The 19580-nt window shown below is 50.0% G+C and overlaps 2 protein-coding genes and 1 non-coding gene across 16 annotated transcripts in view; 2 read left to right on the forward strand and 1 right to left on the reverse strand.

The window, feature by feature from the left end:
* The window catches only part of Ttll10 (tubulin tyrosine ligase like 10), a 49547-nt gene extending 36919 nt beyond the window's left edge, over window positions 1–12628 (forward strand). For 10 of the 13 annotated variants that reach the window (XM_050130109.1, XM_050130114.1, XM_050130111.1 and 7 more), the window contains 7 exons: window positions 964–1049; window positions 1513–1684; window positions 2578–2749; window positions 3152–3292; window positions 7113–7250; window positions 7541–7634; window positions 7897–12628. In XM_050130109.1, the coding sequence (XP_049986066.1) occupies window positions 964–1049; window positions 1513–1684; window positions 2578–2749; window positions 3152–3292; window positions 7113–7250; window positions 7541–7634; window positions 7897–8351 (1258 nt within the window). In that variant the 3' untranslated portion in view covers window positions 8352–12628. Of the gene's footprint in view, window positions 1–963; window positions 1050–1512; window positions 1685–2577; window positions 2750–3151; window positions 3293–7112; window positions 7256–7540; window positions 7635–7896 lie in introns of all 13 variants that reach the window. The other 3 variants (XM_050130110.1, XM_050130113.1, XR_007589776.1) reach the window with 2 other exon arrangements.
* Window positions 12629–13710: 1082 nt separating this feature from the next.
* Window positions 13711–19412, reverse strand: Tnfrsf18 (TNF receptor superfamily member 18). Of its 2 annotated transcripts, none has more exons than XM_050130106.1 (6): window positions 17683–19412; window positions 16002–16097; window positions 15143–15260; window positions 14396–14483; window positions 14034–14236; window positions 13711–13966 (listed from the first exon to the last, which is right to left on the reverse strand). In XM_050130106.1, exons 1-6 carry the CDS (start codon window positions 17761–17763, stop codon window positions 13842–13844), a joined length of 711 nt encoding a protein of 236 aa, XP_049986063.1. In that variant the 5' UTR covers window positions 17764–19412; the 3' UTR covers window positions 13711–13841. The 2 variants fall into 2 exon arrangements, with proteins under 2 accessions (XP_049986063.1, XP_049986064.1); XM_050130107.1 differs by having other exon boundaries at window positions 15143–15265; window positions 16002–16175; window positions 17683–17743.
* Window positions 17271–17374, forward strand: LOC126493222 (U6 spliceosomal RNA). Its single transcript, XR_007589781.1, has one exon. It is a non-coding gene; the product is annotated as a U6 spliceosomal RNA (small nuclear RNA).
* Window positions 19413–19580: the final 168 nt, after the last annotated feature.

Here is a 19580-nt window from a genome sequence, read left to right on the forward strand (position 1 = left end):
CCAGCACATGCCCACCATCCTTTGCTCAGATATCTTTACTCTCTGCCCACAACAGCCACCCATGGATGTCCCTCTGCACTCATCCATTGCTCCACCCACTTAGCCAACATTTTGCTCCCACTCATTCTTATCCGCTCAGCCATATCCATCTGCTTTCCTCTAACCCTACCAAGCTGAACCTCTCAATGGTTCACTGATTACCTCCCCAGCCATTTATTCACCCAAATGTTTACTTAGAAATCTATCTTCTCATTCAACCAACTGCTCACCATCAGCCCCTGAAGGTAGCGTTTAAACACAGCCATCTTTAACACCATCTAGACATCTGTGTCTCCAGCTGTCTACTTCTTGCTAACTTTGACCAGCAACTCATCTGCCCACCCACCCCCAGACCCATCTATACTCTCACTCTGCATACTCCACCCACATCTACAAACATGCTGGAGGTAACTACTCACACCAGGATGTATGTCCCTTTGGGAAAAGGATGTATCAGCCCTTGGGAGCTTACATGGCCCAGCCCAGGATGCCTTGGGCCACAGGGGTAGATAGCTGAGAGAGATCAGAACTGAGTTATAATAAAAGGCAGTTTGGGAGCTCAGATATACATACTATGATTCTATGCCAGGCACAGTCTTGGCATTGGAAATCAACCCACATAGAAGAGAGCGGGGGGGGGGGGGGGGGGGGGGGGGGGGGAGAGAAAGCAACTCCTGTGGGATGGAGGAGCCACAGTGGGGCCGGCAGCCAGAGGCTGGCTGCCGCAGAGAAGCTGAGAGTATGAGACACGTAAAAGGATATTCTGCAAGGACACGGTGTGAACAGAGGCCTTGCAAAGGAAATAGCTGGGGGGGGACACCTGGTAGCCCCTTCCAGCTAGCCTACAGGTCAAACTACCAGATCACTGGCCAAGCTGAAGTCTGAGGACAGCCCTCCCATGTCTTCACCCCCTGCTCCCCCAAGGATCCTAAAAATGGACGAGTTTTTCCCAGAGTCCTATCGGCTGGACATCAGGGACGAGAGACAGACTTTCTTCACGCTATTTGATGGTGAGAGGCCCCTGGGTAGGGCCAGGCACTCTAAAAGGGTAGACAAGATGAGGTTCGGAGCCCAGCAGGGTGGGCAGTGGGTTGGGCAAGGCCAGACCTGGAAAAAGTGGAATAGTTCTTGAGAGGAAAAGTGAAGCCAGGGCTTGGGACTTGGTGTTAAGGGGTTGGAAAAAGAGGGTGGTGGTAGCCTTAGTTAGGGGTAGGGGAGTGGCGGGGCCATAACCAGATTATGGGTATGATTAAAGTGAGACAAAGGAAACGCCCTCTAAACTGGGGTGAGGTAGCGAAATCAGGGTAGGACAAGGGTTGAAGCCTGTTGGAGCTGTCGAAGTGGTCAGGGCTGAGGAGGCGGGGTAAAGAAAGGGAAGGTCAAAGCTGGGGTGTGCTCAGGGCCAGGGCAGGGTGAGGGATGGGAGGGGCAAGGAGTACTCAGGGCCAGAGGCTCAGGGGTTACTTCCTGCAGAAACCGAGGTATGGATCTGCAAGCCCACGGCCTCCAACCAGGGAAAGGGCATCTTTCTGATCAGAAGCCAGGAGGAGGCTGCTGCCCTGCAGGCCAAGACCCAGAGCATTGAGGACGACCCCATCTACCGCAAGATGCCCTTCCGTGCACCTCAGGCGCGGGTGGTGCAGAGGTGTGGGCGTGGATGCCAGGAAGGGCCTGGGTCCCAGACTAGTTGGTGCCTGTTGGTAGGAAACAGTGCTGCAGAGAAGCCCTCGGCCATTGCAGGCTGTAGCATCCAAACAACTTGCCTCCACATCTAGCCCTACAGCCTGCGCAGAGGAGGTGCCACATTTTAGCTGGGGTGGCAGATAAGACTGCCCCTAAACACAGGCTCGCTGGAGGGGCGGCTCGTCAAGGAGGGCTTGGTCCCTGTGTCCTCTGTCCTGTATCTGTCTTCCCTACTCTCCAGCCCAGCTACAACCTATCTGCAAAGCAGAGCTGACCAAGGGCCCATCTGCCTACAGTGGGGTCCAGATGCTCAGTTTCACATAGGACTAGGAGGGAAAATTCAGATCACCCTTAGAAAGGTCCCAGTAGTGCCTTACCCTCTGCCAGTATTTACCCTTTCTCTGGCCATGGCTGCTACTTGCTGCCTTGTTCCCCTTCTATAGGGCTCCCCCAAACATGCTCTCCCTACCTTAAGTCTTGAAAATCTGAAGACTATATGGAACGCCCTCTCCCTTCCAAAGCCATTCACCGTTCAGGATCCAGTGTCAGCCCTCCTCCTCCAGATGGCCCTCCCCGCCACAGGGGCCCAATCTGCTCCCATAAACTTCCTAAGGGAGCTACACTTTAAGGTGGCCAGACACTTGCAGTAGATAGAGATTTGGTTATGAGGCCCTCTTCCCAATTCCTCTGACCAGTTCAAACTCGGAAATGTCCTCTGACCATGGACAGCGTTCAGCTAGCTGTCATGTCTAGGACAGGAGGGAGGCAATGAGGAAATGGTTCTTGTGGGGATGACAGTTCTAGGCCAGCTGACCAAGCCACTCAGTCCCAGGTGCCCCTTATGGTACCCCCTAGATATATCCAGAACCCGCTGCTACTAGATGGGAAGAAGTTTGATGTGCGCTCCTACCTGCTCATCGCCTGTACCATGCCCTACATGGTCTTTTTTGGCCATGGTTATGCCCGCCTCACCCTCAGCCTGTATGACCCTCATTCCAGTGACCTCGGTGGTCACTTGACCAATCAGGTAAGAAACCCCTTATGGGTAAAAGCCCCTTTTCTATAGGCGTGGATGAGCTCAGAGAAACACTCTGATTGCTTGGGAGCACAGAGGAAGGGTCTGGTTATAGACTGCCTGCCCAGGGTTGGGAGTGACTTAGTAGCCTTTGTCTAGCTTTTACCCCAACAGAGACTCAGGTGTCCTACAGAAGGACCTTAGATCCAAAGGTAGAATGGGAGTCTCGAACAAGAGGTCCCTTGTTTAGGGTCTGTGGGGATTTTACGACTAGGAGGTGTGTGCGTGAGCATCTCAGAGGCAGTTGTCATGGGAGACAGGAATGGAGCTTCTGTGAAGGTCAGAAGGTTAGGATAAAGCATCCATAGAGTGGTCTCTTCGGAGAGTGACCTCTAGGCTCTGCTTTTGCTGTAGTTCATGCAGAAGAAGAGTCCACTGTACATGCTTCTGAAAGAAGGCACTGTGTGGAGCATGGAGCACCTCAACCGATACATCAACGACAAGTTTAGAAAGACCAAGGGCCTCCCCAGAGACTGGGTCTTCACCACCTTCACGGTCAGTCTGGCTTCGAGTGGGTTGGGCGAGGCTCGTGGCTTTTCATGAGTCATTGAAGCATATGTAGTTGTAGTAAAGTCATGTCTAATTGTTCTAGGTGTCATTTTCAATATCACGTTGAAGAGGCAAAAGTAGACGTCCTTGTATTTCTTTTGATTTAAGGGAAAGTCTCACAAATTCCCTTATATCCCTAGTGTACTAAGTATTTTTTAAGGGTAAGATGCTGAGTAATATAAAATGCTGTTCCTATACTGATTAAGATGATCATGTATTATTTTTCCAACATTCTATTTGTGTGTACTGCATCGATTAACTTTCACTGCTCTTACATATCCGGAATAAATTCCAGGTGGTAGTGGCATGTGATAATTCTAATATGCTTCTGAGTTTGATTTTATTGTATTTAAGTATTTTTGTGTCTGTGCTCATAAGTAATGCTTTTCTTTAGTATTTTATCTGATTTTGATAGGAAAATATATCATTTTCCTTTACTTGATGTCTTGATGTTTTATTCTGGCTCATAATTTTAGAAGTTTGAGGTCTATGATCAAATTGATGAAGAGGTGAGCAGGCTCTGACACATTCGCCCCTGTGATGGTCTGTCCTGCTCAAACCTGAGAAACTGTAGTTGGAAATCCATAAAACTATGAAGCAAAAAGTCCTTACTCTTTGAAAGTAATTCTCTCAGGTATTTGTTATAATGAGAAAAACAAAGACAAAAAATTGGCACACCCTGTGAAGTAGCCTGGACTTTTCATTGGAGGGAAGGTTTGTCATTAACACTGGTTTCCCATCACTTGGTTGATGTCGATTAAGATTTTCTATTCTTGTTTGTTTTTAAATTTTGATATTTATTAGTTTTTCTGGTGATTTTTTGCAGTTCTCCTTGCTTATATAATATATTTAGTGCACAGATATTTACAGTGTTTCCTTAAATTCATTTTACTATACTGGGCATGGTGGTGCACACCTTTCATCCCAATTAGGAAGCAGAGGCAAACATCTCTGTGAGTTCTAAGCCAGTCCGATCTATATGGCTTCAGGCCAATAAGGTCTACTAGGGGGCAAAGGAAGAGGAGAGGAGAGAGAAGGACAAGGAGGAAGAGAAAGAAAGGGAGAGCGAAAGGAAGGAAGGAAGAAAGAGAGAGAAAGAAAGAAGAAAGGAAGGAAGGAAGGAAGAAAAAAGAAAGAGAAAGAAAAGAAGAAAGAGAAAGGAAATCAAGAAGAAGGAAGGAAAAGAAAGAAAAGTTGAGAAAGAAAAATTCAGGAGCCAGGTGGGATAGCACAATGCCTGTAATCCTACAATTTGGGAGTCAGAAGCAGGAGTTTCAATAACTCAACATATATTTAGCTACACAGAGAATTCAAAGATAGCCTGGTTTATATGAGATCCTGACTCAAACAAAACGAAACACAGAGGGCTAGGATTATGCTCCGTGGTAGAGCATTTACTTAGCATGCACAAGAACTCTGGGCTCTAACCTACCACACAAAAAATGAATGAACACTTTTTATCCCGATATATGTTGTATCTTTAAAATGTTCTTTGGAGGCTAGGGAGCTTGATCTGTAGTCAAGAGCACTTTATCTACAAGCATGAGTTAGAATCTCCAATATCCATGTAAAAAGCCGTATGTGGCTGTCCACGCCTGTGACCCAGCACTGAAGAGTGGAGGCAGTTAGAAGCCGAGAGCTTGCTGGCTAGCCAGCCTAGCTGAAAAGGTAAGGTTCTAGTCCAGTGAGAAGCCCTGTCTCCAGGCAATAAGACATAGACTGATAAAGGAAGACACCCTAGGCTGCGCAGCCAAGGTCCAGAGAGCACACTCTGGAAGCATAGGCACAGGCATGCACTTTGGCACATTCACATGCACATGCCACACACATTGTAATTCACACACAGGCAGGCACACATGCACACGCACATTCCTGTGCGTTTGAAAAGATCATATAACCCACTGTTCATTAGAAGGTTCTGTAAAGGTCTGTGGAATCAAGTTTTTGGTTTTTTGTTTTGTTGTTGTTGTTTTGTTTTGTTTTGTTTTGAAAGTCTCAATATGTAGCCTTGACTAGCCTGGAACTTACTTTGTAGACCAGACTGGCTTCAAACCAGTAAGAGATAAGAGATTCGCCTACCTTTGCCTCCTGAGTGCTAGGATTAAAGGCATAGGCTACCACAGTCAATGTTAAATACATTTTTAACATCCTTTTTGGGGTGCGGAGGAAGGTCACCGCCAAAGGATGACTTTCAGGAACTCTTCCTCCACCATGTGGGTCCTGGAACAAAACTTGTGGTTAGGCTTGGCATCAAGCACCCTTACTAGAGAAGCCACCTTACCTGCCCTTGTTTTATACATTATTGTATGTGTGTGAGTGCAGGCAAACACGTGCCATGGTGAGAATGTTGAGGTCAGAGGGCAGCATCTTTCTTCCTCTGTGGGACCTGGGGACTGAGCTCATGTCCTAAGACTGGTGTGACAAGTGTCCTTACCCACTGAGCCATCTTGTTGTCCACTGTGTGTGTGTGTGTGGTGTGTGATGTTGTATGTGCTGAGGCCACAACAGGTTCTAGGAATCAAACTCAGGTCACCAGGCTTGCACAGCAAGCACCTTCATTGACTGAGCCATCTTACCAGTCCTGTGCAACCCATTTGTTCATAGTATTGGTCAAGTCTTCTGCTTTTTAACCAACTATGTATGTAGTCCTATCTATCTATCTATCTATCTATCTATCTATCTATCTATCTATCTAGAGATATCTAGATATCATCTATCTATCTACCTATTATTTATTTTGTCTTTTTGCGACAAGGTTTTTCTGGCTGTCCTGAAACTCACTCTGTAGACCAGGTTTGCTTCAAATTTACAGGAATCCACCTGCCTCTGCTTCCCAAGTGCTGGGATTGAAGGTGCTGGCCTTCACCGCCTGGCACTGCTATTTTCTTTCTTTTTAATATTTATTTATTATGCATACAATATTCTGTCTGTGTGTATGTCTGCAGGCCAGAAGAGGGCACCAGACCTCATTACAGGTGGCTGTGAGCCACCATGTGGTTGCTGGGAATTGAACTCAGGACCTTTGGAAGAGCAGGCAATGCTCTTAACCACTGAGCCATCTCTCCCGCCCCCAAGCACTGCTATTTTCTGTGTCTCATATGTCTTCTGTTTACTTCCTCAACTACTACCTCTTATTGGAGCAGATACATGTTTTCTAGTGTGTCTTTTAGTTGTAATCTTATTGTTTTCTTAGTGTTTGTATTTGAGATTACCATTAACATCTTAGTCATAATTATTCTGATTCACATAGTTAATTTCAATAACATAGAAAAACATTGTTCTTATTTTATAGCTCTATTCTCTATTGTGCTGACTTTAGAGCTGCTTTATTCAGTTGTCTTTTTAGGAAAATCAATTTCAGGTGAAAAAACCAGATATGCTGTCTTTTACTTAACATAGTCACCTTTACTAGGGTTCTTATTTTTATTTCTTGCCCCTTTCCTTTCTTTCTGGGGTTCTCAGTACCTATATCTGCTGGGTTGATTCCTCTCCCCAGGCTTCTAACTAAGGCAACTTGAAGTGCTATAATGTTCTTTGTTCTACCAGGGTTTTGTGTGGTCTAGCTGTCTCTCTACTGTGAGTTCTAATTTTCTTTACTTTTGTATCTCCTGGTACCTGCCTCACAGTATGGTTTTGCTGAATGTGTTTCTGTGAGCCTGTAACTCTGAGCATGTGAAAATGTGGGCAGTCAGAGCTACGCAGGCGAGCGGTGACTTCACCTGGGTCAACCCGCCACAGCCAGGATCTCTCCCTGCTTTGCCCACAGAAGCGGATGCAGCAGATCATGGCCCATTGCTTCCTGGCGGTCAAGTCCAAGCTGGAATGCAAGCTGGGTTACTTTGATCTCATTGGCTGTGATTTCCTGATTGATGAGAACTTCAAGGTGCTGTCTTGGGAAGATGAGGTCTGGTAGGCTGGCACAAGGAGGTAGGGCCCATCTGTACAATGACTGCGTAAGCAGGCCCAGTGGGTGGGCTCAGCCCTAAAGTTGGATGTGTCATAAAGCTCTCCTCCTACTGGAACTGAGCAGCCCTCAAGAGCAGTCTTAACTCCTTGAGCAAACATAGGGAAGAAAGCAGTGGAAAGATACAATCTGCCCAGAATCACATAGCTTGATAAAGACCAGAGAACAATCTTCTTACTGGCCAACTGGGCTGTGGGTGGATTAGGGATGCTGACCGCTGTCTGCCGCAGGTGTGGCTGCTGGAGATGAACTCCAATCCTGCCCTACATACCAACTGTGAAGTCCTGAAGGAGGTGATCCCTGGAGTGGTTATGGAGACTTTGGGTGAGCTCTGGGCAGCCCCTTGTCACAGCATTCCTGTCTGCTTCTTTGTCCAGTTCTGGGTAACCCATCCAGCTTGCCTCCAAGTTCAGACTCTACAAGTCTGGTTTCCCAACACCCCATAATCTGCAAGACCCCCCAAGCCCTCTTTCTGCTCCAACGTCTCTGTCACCTGACCCACCTACGTCTAACCCTTCACAGACACGCTGGAGAAGTTGCCCTGCTCCAAACTGCCCTCTCATCACTCACCTTGTCCTCCTCGCAGATCTAGCTCTTGAGACCTGCCAAAAGAGCTTGCATTGTCAGAAGATGCTGCCTCTGCTGTCACAGCGTCGCTTCGTGCTCCTTTACAACGGCGAGACTATGGACGTGTGGCCGCGCTTGGGGGGCTCGCGCCCCCTTGCCCGCCTGCCTCCGCCACCGCCGCCGCTGCCTCCCAGGCCCTCCAGTGAGGCAGCATCCTCTACACTGTCCTCAGCACGTGCCACAGCAGACCGACCTGGAGCACGCAAGCCGGTGCCTTCCAGGGCTGCTCCCATATGCGCCTTCCGCAAATCGCGGCTGCCTGACTCCAGCGGAGGGTCCGGAGCGGAGTCCGAGCCCTCTCTTTGTTCTGGGTCCCCAGAAAACAGCAGGGACGCGACTGGGGAGCCCTCCCTGGGGCCGTCCGAAGAAGAACGCGAGGAGGAACAGAGGAGCGCGAGCCACCGGGGCTCCTAGCCGCCACGAGCAACCAGCGACCCTGCTCGCGGCCGTGCCCTCTCCGGGACCTATAAAAGCTACTTTGTGACAAACGCGGCCTCCAGAAGCCGGTCCCACCTGGGCGCCCCAAGCCCTTCTGTCACCCTCCTCTCTTTGCTCCTCGGTTGTCCTTAGCGGAAGGAAAGGGAGCTGCATGCAGAATGGGAGTGGATCCTTCAGAAAGGGAAAAACTTCACTGACCTGTTTTTCCTTCTATGGGGCAGCCCACCAAATCCTGGGTTCCCACTTATTGCTCTTTCTCATCCTGTAAGATCCTCCTGAAACTCCATGGCCTTCATGACCTCTTCAGCCTGGCATTGGGACTCACCCTCTGTTCCCTGGAGTCCCCAGGAAAGGTCTCGGATGCCCATGGAACTCTGGAAGTCCTATCCTACCTCATTACTATTCTGGAGCAGTACCGGGATTCATTCTCATCCTGCCCACCATCTTTCTTCTGGCCTTTTAGACACTGTGGATCAGGGTCTACAGCCTTCTTCCCCACAAAGGCCTGGAGTTTGACAGGGATGGGGGAGGTACAGAGGAGTTGGCCAAGACAGAGCAGTTCCCAGGAGAAGGAAGACATTAAGCTGACATTCGTGATTGCTCTCCCTCCTCCCCTGCCACCCCCTGCAATAGTCATGTTCCTAGTTAGCATGGAGGTTTGAAAGGAGACCTCTGACCACCTCACATTTTACACCAAAGTGGCCAGAATCCTGCCTTTAAGTCCCTGCAGCCAACTCCTGTCCCCTCAAGTTACCCCACCTCTACAAAACTCCAAAGACAACCTCCTACCAACTTCCAAAAGGACCTGCTCAGCTTGAATACTCTCTTGCATATCCTCTTCCTTGTTCTCCCTTCTGACCTTTAATTGGTCCCAAACATCAGGCTTAGCTCCACCACATGTGGGAGAAATGCCAGACTGGTCCCTGTTCTTTATTGAAGCAAATTCCTCGGGAGGAAAGGGATCCTTCCTTGCACAACAGTCTAAACTGTGGCAGTTTCTAAGATGCAATGTCTGGTCACCAGTAGAGGGCTCTGTCAGCATACAGGGAAGTTCCCTTCCAGAAACTCCTCACAGTTGAACAACTGAGGCTCAGATCCCAAGGAAAGTATAGAGACCCTACTTTAGCTTGTGAGCATCCCACATCTTTACACACTCCCCACAAGACTGCCTGCTCCACCCCAGATGCTCCAGGTTCATTCTTCTTGCTGTGGCCTAGGGCATGAGGTACAAGGTGTAGTACAAGCACACTCTTGTCTGTAGGTGACCAAGCCCAGCATCTTCTCTAACAGTCCAGGAAAATCCTGCCCCTGGTCAGAGGGTCTCTGGTCTATTGGCTCTGAAGCCCACTGAAGCTAAGAAAATGGAAACCCAGCCTCCCCAGAGCTTAAGTGCCCTAGGTCTTGGTGAATCCACATCCACACCTGTTCCTGGGGTCAAGGTCACATTTTTGTTGGCAGCCATGGTGCTACCAGCCATGTCCTTTGGGGCCACCTGTCACTACATTCTCAACTTGTGCCTCCTCCAAGACTTAGGTTTCCCATAGCCTCTCCCCCTCCTCACAGTTCCCTGACTAAGTCAGAGCTGTATCCCCATCACTGGCATGACAAATATTTCTGCTCTCAGCACCACATGGAGCTGCAGCCCTGCCCCCGCCGGGGGGGGGTCATCTCGTGTCAGTACGGGTGACAAAGCTCTCAGGAGGAAGACGCTTCCTTTGCTGTTGTGGGGACATGGAACCTCTACTGAGACCATGATGTAACAAATAACTCGGCAGTAGCCTGTCCTGCTGTGCCAACCACAGGCTCCCCGAGGGCTTGGGCTGTCTGCTACCCTTCATTCCTCGCAGCTGCAGAGCATGTCAAAGAAGAAGGGTTTCAGGGACCTCTTGCTGCTCACTCATTCCACGGGAATGATAAGCAATGGCCCCATCAACCTCCTCCAGGTCCTCCTCAACTCTTCACAGCCCACATGCAAGTCCCCCAGAGCCCTGAGCTCAGGACCTCATCAGACTCTGGGGAGAGAGGGGCTGGGGGGCATCTGAGCACCTGGCCACCTGGCAGCTTCAAGGTATTCTCTGATAGTCAAACAATATGACGGGACTGGGGTTAAGGAGCTGAATGATGGCATCAACTCTGGGCTTGCCCTGCAGAGCAACCGATTGCCACTGGGGTTGGTCACCCAAGAACGGGGCTCCTGACAGCTGAATATATCCTCCCTTCTAATCACCCTTTCCTGTTCTCCTGAGAGAATTCTGAGACCCTCCTGCTGAAAGTGTCAAGAGTTTCCTTAAGAAGATGTGGGGAATTGAGCTACTCACAGCTCTGACCCAAGCACCCTGTGCCTTCTGTTGTCCCTGCAGTCAGACCTTTACCGCACACACGTGCACACGCACATGCACACATATGCACACGCACGCACGCATGCATAGGGTCTGGAGCTTTCTGCGTATTTTAGCTTAGGTCAGACAATAGTGGGACATCCTACATACCTTCCCACTCTAGTCCCCCCATCTAAAAAGGGGCCCGAACAGATAGCCTGGTCTTCAGAAAATCATCCTAATTCATGGAGCTTCTTGGGAAGATGGGGTAGGTAAGGGATGGATGTCTACCTTCTTTCTTCACTCAGCTGCTTCCCATAGGGACTAGTGGCTGTATAAGGGACAGTCCCTGAAATGTGAGCCCAGCCCAATAGAAGACCTAGACGTAGAGGTACTACCTGGTCATGCCTCAGTAGCTAGGAGCAGTCATTACCCACCTGCCCCCCAAGGTCTCTGGACAGCTGTCTGGAGCTGGGGGAGGGGTTGTCGAGTTGTAAAAAGGAAGCGACCTCTCACTTTCCATGATACAGGTCCTTCTCTCAAGCTGGGGCACGTCACACACTGAATAAAGTGTGGGCTCTCAGCAAGCGAGAGGGTGGAGGCTGGGCAGGAGTCACCAGCTGTGGCCGGAAGCATTTCTGGGAACTGGGCCTGTGCGCTAGCTCTTTATCTGAAAACAAACTTATGAAATCAAGGCCAAGGGGTGTGTGTGTGCTGTGGTTTTCCGGAAGAAATGGAGAGTGGCTACTGTGGGGTAGGGGTTTCTGGGAATTGCAGTGAAACCTCCCTCTTGCTAGTCTAGGCCTAGCAGAGACACACCTCAGCTGCTGTGGCTGCCAGACTGCAGGTGGGTAAGTGTCGTCCCTATTTCAGAAGGCAGGGTCTGGAATGGTCTCTGCTGGGGTGGCAGGAGGCCTCTGCAGCAGAATCTTTTCAGCCCATCCTCTTCCCCACGTTTCTAGTACTCCTGGATTTCACACACACCTGCTTGCAGTCATGGACTCTGTCCCTACTTGACTACAAACTCTCAGCCCTGGGGAACTGAACAGACCCTGCACAGCTCACGGTTCTCGTGGAAATCCCCACATCTAACAGGCTGGCACAGTTTATCTTATGTCCCTGAGGTGAACACGAGAGGAATTGGGGGCGTTGCTGACTGCAGGGCAAGGGTACATGGGAGACTACCGCATACCTCACCCCACCCTGCAGAATCTCCCGCCATCTCTATCACACCCATCAGTCACCCACGGAGGAGTTTCCAGAAGAGAGTAGTCTGCACACGTCATGCTATTTGGGGATGCCCCACCTGTGGCAGTTCCAGGGGAAGGCAGGACTGCCTATTGCTCAGAATCTAGGGGTGTGGTGTAATAGGCAAGCTGGGAGATGCCCCCAGCCTCCACCTCCCTTCCCAGGCTTACTCTAGACTTTGCAGATTGTGCCTGACTCCTAACCCACCCAAAAGGGGACAGAAGAGGCAGCTCCAGGCAATGAAGGTGGTGCTGGTACATCCCCAAGAGATTTCATGTGGCCCTGAGCGCTGTGTGTTCTGATCCCAATGTCCTCCACTTCCATGGCAATTTTTCCATCTCCTCCTCCAGTCTCTTCCAGGTGCCTGTGTGTTGATGGGGCTGTTAGCATCAGAAGTTGCAGATACATCCCCCCCCCCAATCCCTATTTACCTGCTGTGAGATAAAAGACAGGAGACATTAAGTGGAAGGAGGAACAAGTGAGTGCCCAGGTGTGCAGATGCCTTAAGGGTACTGCTACAATTCCTTCCCCCAGGCCTGCCACTCCCTGGATATCCATTCCAGGATGGCCTTATTGAGTGTAGCTCTGGCTGTCCTGGTCACTTTGTAGACCAGGCTGGCCTCGGACTCCCAGGATCTGCCTGCCTCTGCCTCCCGAGTGCTGGGATTAAAGACATGTGTCACTACACCTTGCTCTTACTGGATCTTTCTATGAGCAGCCCCTACAACTGCCAAGAGGCAGGAGAGATGTTTTGCTCGGAGGGCCTCAGAGTCAAAACTATGCACTGTGCACTCCAGAGAATTTGCCTCATGCCAGGAAATGCTGATATGGAAACTGGCTAAAGCCTGATTTTTAAAGTCCTAAAGTGCCATCAAACCAGGCATCCCCAAGGGCAGTATCCCAAAGACTACAGGCTCAGTACATGGTTGCCTAATATGGACCAGACAGAGGTGAGGGGAAGTGGTTTGGACAAGAAGCCAAGAGGAGGACTGGAGAGCTGGCTCAGCACTTGCCGCTCTCTCACGCCTGCCTTCAGTTCCCAGCACCTCCGCGGTAGCTCACAACCATCAACTCCTGCTCCAGAGAGTTATACACTATGCAAAGAAACTTACGGAGGAATTAATACACACATAAATAAAAAACAGAAGATGAAGCAAAGAAGGCAGGTATTCAGTATAGATTACCTCCTAGTCTGATGGTCCCTCCTGAGGATTTGTGGCCAAGATTAACCTTGCCTTGTGCCCCCACCGCTACCACCCCAGAGAGAGCCCTGAGGGCAGGCCTCGGATGACCCTCCCTTGAAAGATTATTCTAAAAGTCTTTATTACATTTTTGTACGTGCTTGTGTGGACACTCACAAGCATGTGGCATAGCGTACATTTGGAAGTCAGAGGACAACTTGTCAGGGTTGGCAGATTCTATCTTGTGGGGTCAAACTCATCAGGCTTAGAGGGAGGAGCCTTTGCCAAGATATTTCACTAGACCATCCTTTCCATTCTACGCCCTGGAAGTGACCGTGGGCATAGGATGACAAGGGGTGGCCTCAAATGCAGCCCTGGGAACCTTCCTTTCCTCTGTCCCTAGAACACAGTCACTCAGGTTACTAGAAAAATATTTATTGAAATCCATTTGTACAAGGTCTTGTCCTGAACACTCAGTGCTCTCTCTTGGAGAGCCTAAAGACCCCACTCCAACAGAGCTGACAAAAGAGGAAGGCAGCCACAGGACCCAAGTGGAGTCACTACTCTCTTCACCCCCATTATCTGACACCCACTTCCACCATCGAGGGGAGCAGGGCCAGGCCCAGGGAAGGATGCACAGCAGAGCCCTTGCTCTCACCAAGGGTAGGTCTGGGCAAGTTTTAGAGGGTCTGGCTTGGAGTACAGAGGAAGAAGAGCCCTCATGGCCACCGGTCTCCCAGACGATTCTTTTCCTCCGTTTGCTCCCCACGCTCCTCCTCGGGGAACTGAAAGCTGCAAGCATCCTCAGCTGGTGGAAACTGCACCTCCAAGAGTGGCTGCGTCTCTGCAGTAAAAACATGGTCAGCAAATAGCCTGAGATGCATGTCCCCCTTCCCAGGGACACAACTGACCTCGGGGATACATGTGCTGCCTCCTCAGCTGCCATATGTGCAGGCAGAGCTGGACTATGATTAAGAAGAGAATGCAAACAGTCGTGGCCAGAAGGATGACAGCCAGATGACCATGTCGTTCAGTGGGCAGCGGTTCCGGGATGCACACAGCATTGTGAGTCTTGTTCCCAGGGAATATGGTGAGAAATCCAAACTGGGTACAGCTGGACACAGACACAGACACTGTCAGGCTTGGCTACCCAAGCAGTCACACTAGGACCGTGGGCCTCTGAGACATTTGGGAGATGAATTTGAGGGTTTACAAGGGAGGGGTGGGAGAGGCTTCCTCAAGAGTGGGCCTAGGCTACTCATCCAGGACTTACTCGGCCCAAGGTCTGCAGCGGCCCTCACGGCCTGCGGAGAAGGTGCCCATGGCACAGTCAACACACTTGAAGCCAAACTTAATATTCCCTGTGAATAGACAGACAGACAGACTATAGGGACTACTGAGGTTAAAGAAGAAGGAGTTAGCACTCGGGAGGCAGAGGCAGGCAGATCTCTGTGAGTTTGAGGCCAGCCTGGTCTACAAGAGCTAGTTCCAGGACAGAGAAACCCTGTCTTGAAAAACAAAACAAACAAGCAAAAAAAGTCAAACTAGGGTCTATCAATCCACCGGATCTAATGTCTGCAGGACTAGAGGCTGGACAGGTAGTACTATGTACACCTATTCCAGAACTAGAATGATACATTGGTCCCTATGAAGATAGATAGGATTGGTGGAAAGACCTGGACATAGTCATAGTCTGAGAGCAGACCAGCACCTGGGCAGTCCTCACAGCCTCTCACAGCCAGCCCTGAGAAGATAGCAACACCCTCATTATGATGGAGAATCCCAGGCTAATAGGAAGAATGGCTCAGGTACTCTGAGACCACTTGGCCCACCTATCCCTTCTAGAATCTAGAATGCAGATCCCTGTCTACCCAGAGTATATGCCCATGAGCCCTGTATGTGCAAGCATTCTTACATGCCTACACATGCTCACTGGGTATCTCTACCAGCTTGGCTCTAGATTAAACTTGTGGTTAGCTTGGGGATAGCTGTGGCCTTTAGCAGTCTCCCAGGGACGTACCATGAGGCTGCACCTTCTGGCCTGGTTGGCAGGGGTAGTGCTTGCAGGTCTTGCACTGAGGGTCTTCACAGTGGTACTCCGGCATGACACATATACAATCTCCTTCAGGACAGGTCTCCTTGTCTTGGCAAGAATAAGAGTCTCAGGAACTAGGCAGAGTTTCCCTCTTCAGAGCTCCTACTGGTCCTTCAAATTCTTAGGGTGCTAGGCCTCCATCCTCAGTCAACCCCAGTGCAAGATCCTAGGCGTTGTCCAGCTCAGTGTTCCATCTCAGATGGCTGACCGCTAATATACATACCGCCCACTGTTCTGAAGTTATGGCTTCATAAGTCCCATTACATATGGGAGTCACCTGGGACTTTCTATGGTCCCCAGACCCATGCTGCCTCAGGGTACTAGGAACATCTCAGCAGCTACAGTCACTGCTGTCCACATTTCTTTCACAGACACGTGGGTCCTCAGAACTGCCTCTTTCTATATCAGAGGGATGGGGGTGAAGATATTTTTCTTTGAGGGGTCTTCAGACTGCTCTACACGTCCTAGGTAACATAAACACTGGATAGGGCAGAGGATAATGTTGGGGCACCAACCCAGACAGAGCTAAGGTTTGACCCACCCAGCAGACCCTGAGATGGTCCTCTTTCACCCTGGACCCCAGATCCCTCTTGAAGGAGAGGTTTCCAGCCCCTGCTCCCACACTTCTGGTCTTGAGCAAATGACTCATATGGACCCTCCACCTCCTTCTCAGTTCTAGACTCATGGTTCCAGACTCAGAAAGTCTTCCTACCCACCCTCCCTGTGTGAGAGCTGGGCAGGGCACTGGTGCACATCCTGGCTCCTGCTCCCCTCCTTGCCTTACCTGGAGCACACCGATTGCAACACCGTGTGTTGTTGCCAGTCCCACGCTGGAAGCTGCCAGGGCCACAGCTAGGCTCCTCAACCAGGCTCTGATGACCTAGGTCCAGCACCCAAATCAGTGAGACTCCACACACCATAGCCCATGCTCCCATAGTGTTTCTCCTGGGTCTTCTTCCTGTGGGTTGATTTTTAGTAGTCCCCAACCTGCTCCAGCATGCTTTGTCCCGCCCCTGCCTCAAGTCCCCACCCCTCAGATTGGCTCCAGACCAGCTCCACCTCCATCTTCCGGCAGGCATGTGGTGTTTGTAAAAGCCTCTGTAAAGTGTGCAACAAAGTCATATCATCTTCCTTGACACCTCCTGAACCCCAGCAAGCCTCTTCCAACTCCAGCAGACACACCCAGGACAGGCTGCAGAGGAAAAGGATCCCCATTCACACAGGCTGCTTGTGGGTACCCTTTTTGTGTAAAATTCCTCCTTTCCACCCCAGAGAGCCACTGAGGGGAGCCCAGAGCTTATATGCCTTTCAGAGAAAGTCGCCATAAGCTGGGCATTCCTAGAAGGCGCCTGAAGCCAAGAACACTATATCCTGCCCAGATCCAGCCTGGAAGTTCCAGCTTGGATCTCTTGGCTATCTCTGGAGCCACTTTTGTTCACCTCCTCACACAATTCTAGATAACAAGGACTCCCTGATGGAGCCTTCTGGGCCTCTTCCTCATGGGGAGACTGTATTGTCTTTCTGAGCCTCATTTCTAGCAGGTTCTGGAACCCTGCCTCTACAGGGAAGCCTTTCTGGATTGTTCAGCCCCACTTCCCACATCTTCCAGCTGAAACTAAGTACAGGGAAACATGATGAGGACTTTGGGGAGTGTTGGAGGTGAATATGGGCATCTCTGAATTTGTGGGTACCCACAAATGGAAGGTGTGGAGACCTCTGTGATTGTTGACACCCTTTTAAGATGCTGTTGGAGGAGGCTGAGGAAGTAGGAAATGTTAAAAGTTAACAGCTGTGCAACTCGTACTGTTCTCCGGCCCCAGGTGTGTAAGCCTCCTGAGAGGCAGCCCTGGTCACTGCAGGGGTGTGGGGAGGGGACTCTGGGTAGTCCACTCTGGGCCAGCCTTAGCAGAACCTCTCCTTCGAGAAACAGCTCCAGGCCAAGGAAGTGGGTCTGAGTACAAGGGCAGAAGGGAAACCGCGTGCCTTGGCTCCACATAAAGATACTGAGGGCAATATTGCCTATGCTCCTAACCATTTAAAAAAAATTATGGGAGCGCTCACTTTGGAAGCACATACACAGAAACTGGAACAATACAAAAATTAACATAGCCCCTGTGTAAGGATGACAGAAAAATCTGTGAATCATTCCATATTTGGGGCTGGACATAGTGGGACACACCTTTATTACGGCACTCAGGAGGCAGAGGCAGGTGGATATCTAAGTTTGAGGTCAGCCTAGACTATATAGTGAACAGGACAGCCAGAGTTACGGAGAGAGACCCTATCTCAAACAAACAAAAATCTAGAAGGTCAGCCTGGACCACGCCTTCATAGTATTACCCCAAGCCTGGTGAGTTCACGGTATACACAAGGAATCCCCTGCCAGCCATGATATTCTCACACTGGGGATCCCTGTTCTCTAGGCACTGGCCTCTTCCACGGGGGAGAGATAACAAAGCACTCACCTCCAAAACACTGCCATGCATTGTACCTTGAAGGTGTCCCTTGGGAATTTTTGCCTTGGTGTTGTATCCGAGCTCAGCCATGGGCAAGGTCTGCTTGACAGAGACTTGCAAGGCTACAAGCTGCTAATGAGCTTCATAGAGGTTCTTTCCAGGAGACAACCACACACAGATCGCAAAGATAAAAAGACACAGGTCATATACCTAGGGAGATGTTTTTACGCAGAGGACATCAGTAAATGTCAGCACCTATGTCAGACTTCCTGTCCTACCTACTTCTAGGTACCCACTGCAAGGAACTGCCAAGAGCGAGCAGCTTCCGTAACCAGACAGTGGGCAGAGGTGATTTTTATCTGCTCGCTGCTATCTCCTTTATTTTATGTGCAGCTCCTTGTGTTTGTATGTCCATGTGGTTTGCTTCACAGGACTCGGTGAGGATGTTCCAGGCGGCAGAGGGTCCTGGCAGTTTGACCCTGTGGGGAACTCCCAGACTGAGATGGGGAGAGCAGCAGAGGTAGTTGGGGAGTTTTTGAGATGAGGGGGGATAGAGAATATACTTTGGGACAGCATCAGAATAAAGAGAAAATAAACCCAGTATCTGTGCAGGTGGGGTCATGGGTATGTAACCCAGGAAGGGACCCAAGGAGCCCCAAAATGAGCAGGAGACCGCATGAAAACTGGAGACCTGTGTCCAGTAAGGAGGGGGCATAGATATGGCCTGCCTAGACTGAGAATAAAACCTCTTTCCTATCAGCTCTAACCTCCCAAGCCCCATAGCATTCTTCCTCTCCCCTTCCTCTCTAGGATGGACTTTCTCTATGGGGTGGGAGCTGCCAATTGGCCTATGGCTCCATCCCCCGGCTTCAGGTGTGGTTGGTTGTACTAGCACCTAGTGAAGGGCATTTAGTAGTTCAGTGGGTGTTTCCTTTGGCTGCGGGCAGCTGGATGTTGTCAGAGAATGGAGAGAGATGGGAAGGGAACCAGGATCAGAGATAGTTTTATCCAGCCAACCCATGGGGGTCTCAGTGACTTGGGCTATAAGTAATAGGGCGCCCCACCATGCAGATGAAGATCATCATATCTGGTCTGGAGGTGGTGGCGCACGCCTTTTATCCCAGGACTTGGGAGGAAGAGGCAGGCAGATCTCCGAGTTCAAGGCCAGCCTGATCTACAGAGTGAGTTCCAGAATAACCGGGGCTACACAGAGAAACCCTATCTCAAAACACAAAGAAACAAAAATACTATATCTGACCACAGGCAGATCAAGTAAAAGATGGGAGGGGTAGCAAGGTGTTACTTAATGCCAGGCCGGTGGCCTCATGGTGGCAAGGGGCAGGAAACAAGGAAACAGTTATCTTTATAGCTCCTTATGGTTCCTATGCTTCCTCAAAGTGCAGCTGACACAGCCTGGCACCACCCCCTGCACCGGGATGTCTGGTGACTCCTTTCTTGTTTGGGGTTTTTTCTTTTCTTTTTTCTTTTTCTTCCTTTTTTTTTTTTTTTAACTTTTATTTGAGACAGGGTCTCACTATGTAGCTCTGGTCAGCCTGGAACTTGCTATGTGGATTAGGCTGGCCTCGAACTCACAGAGATCCTCCTGCTTCTGCCTTCTCAATGTTGGGATTAAAGGCATACACCACCAAGCTTGGCCATCTAGTGACTTTTAACATCTATCACATGACACCAGTTTGGGCTCTCTGGTTTTACTTGCATGATCAGGCATGACCGCTTGACTGTCTCCAAGAGCAGTTTGGCACCTTCTGCCTGGAGTTCATTGGGCTTTTGGGTACCTGTGCTCTTTGAGCAACACAGCCATTGCCGCTCCCAGAACCCCTTGTAGTAGAGCGCAGCATAAGACCCTGGGTCTTCAAAGTGTCCATATTCTTGTCAGAGAACATTTG

This window comes from Alexandromys fortis, unplaced genomic scaffold (assembly GCF_014885135.2).
Source record: "Alexandromys fortis isolate MF-2015 unplaced genomic scaffold, M_Fortis_MF-2015_v1.1 scaffold_330, whole genome shotgun sequence".
Classification (NCBI taxonomy): Eukaryota; Metazoa; Chordata; class Mammalia; order Rodentia; family Cricetidae; genus Alexandromys; species Alexandromys fortis.

What these genes read in the sequence shown, in the direction of transcription:
- Tnfrsf18 (XM_050130106.1), bottom strand. Translation starts at nt 17,763, where the DNA reads ATGGCTGAGCTCGGATACAACACCAAGGCAAAAATTCCCAAGGGACAC. An exon ending in TTGCAATCGGTGTGCTCCAG is followed by an intron (nt 15,261 to 16,001) that starts GTAAGGCAAGGA and finishes TGCCAAGACAAG; the next exon opens with GAGACCTGTCCTGAAGGAGA. An exon ending in GCAGCACATGTATCCCCGAG is followed by an intron (nt 13,967 to 14,033) that starts GTCAGTTGTGTC and finishes TTTTTACTGCAG; the next exon opens with AGACGCAGCCACTCTTGGAG.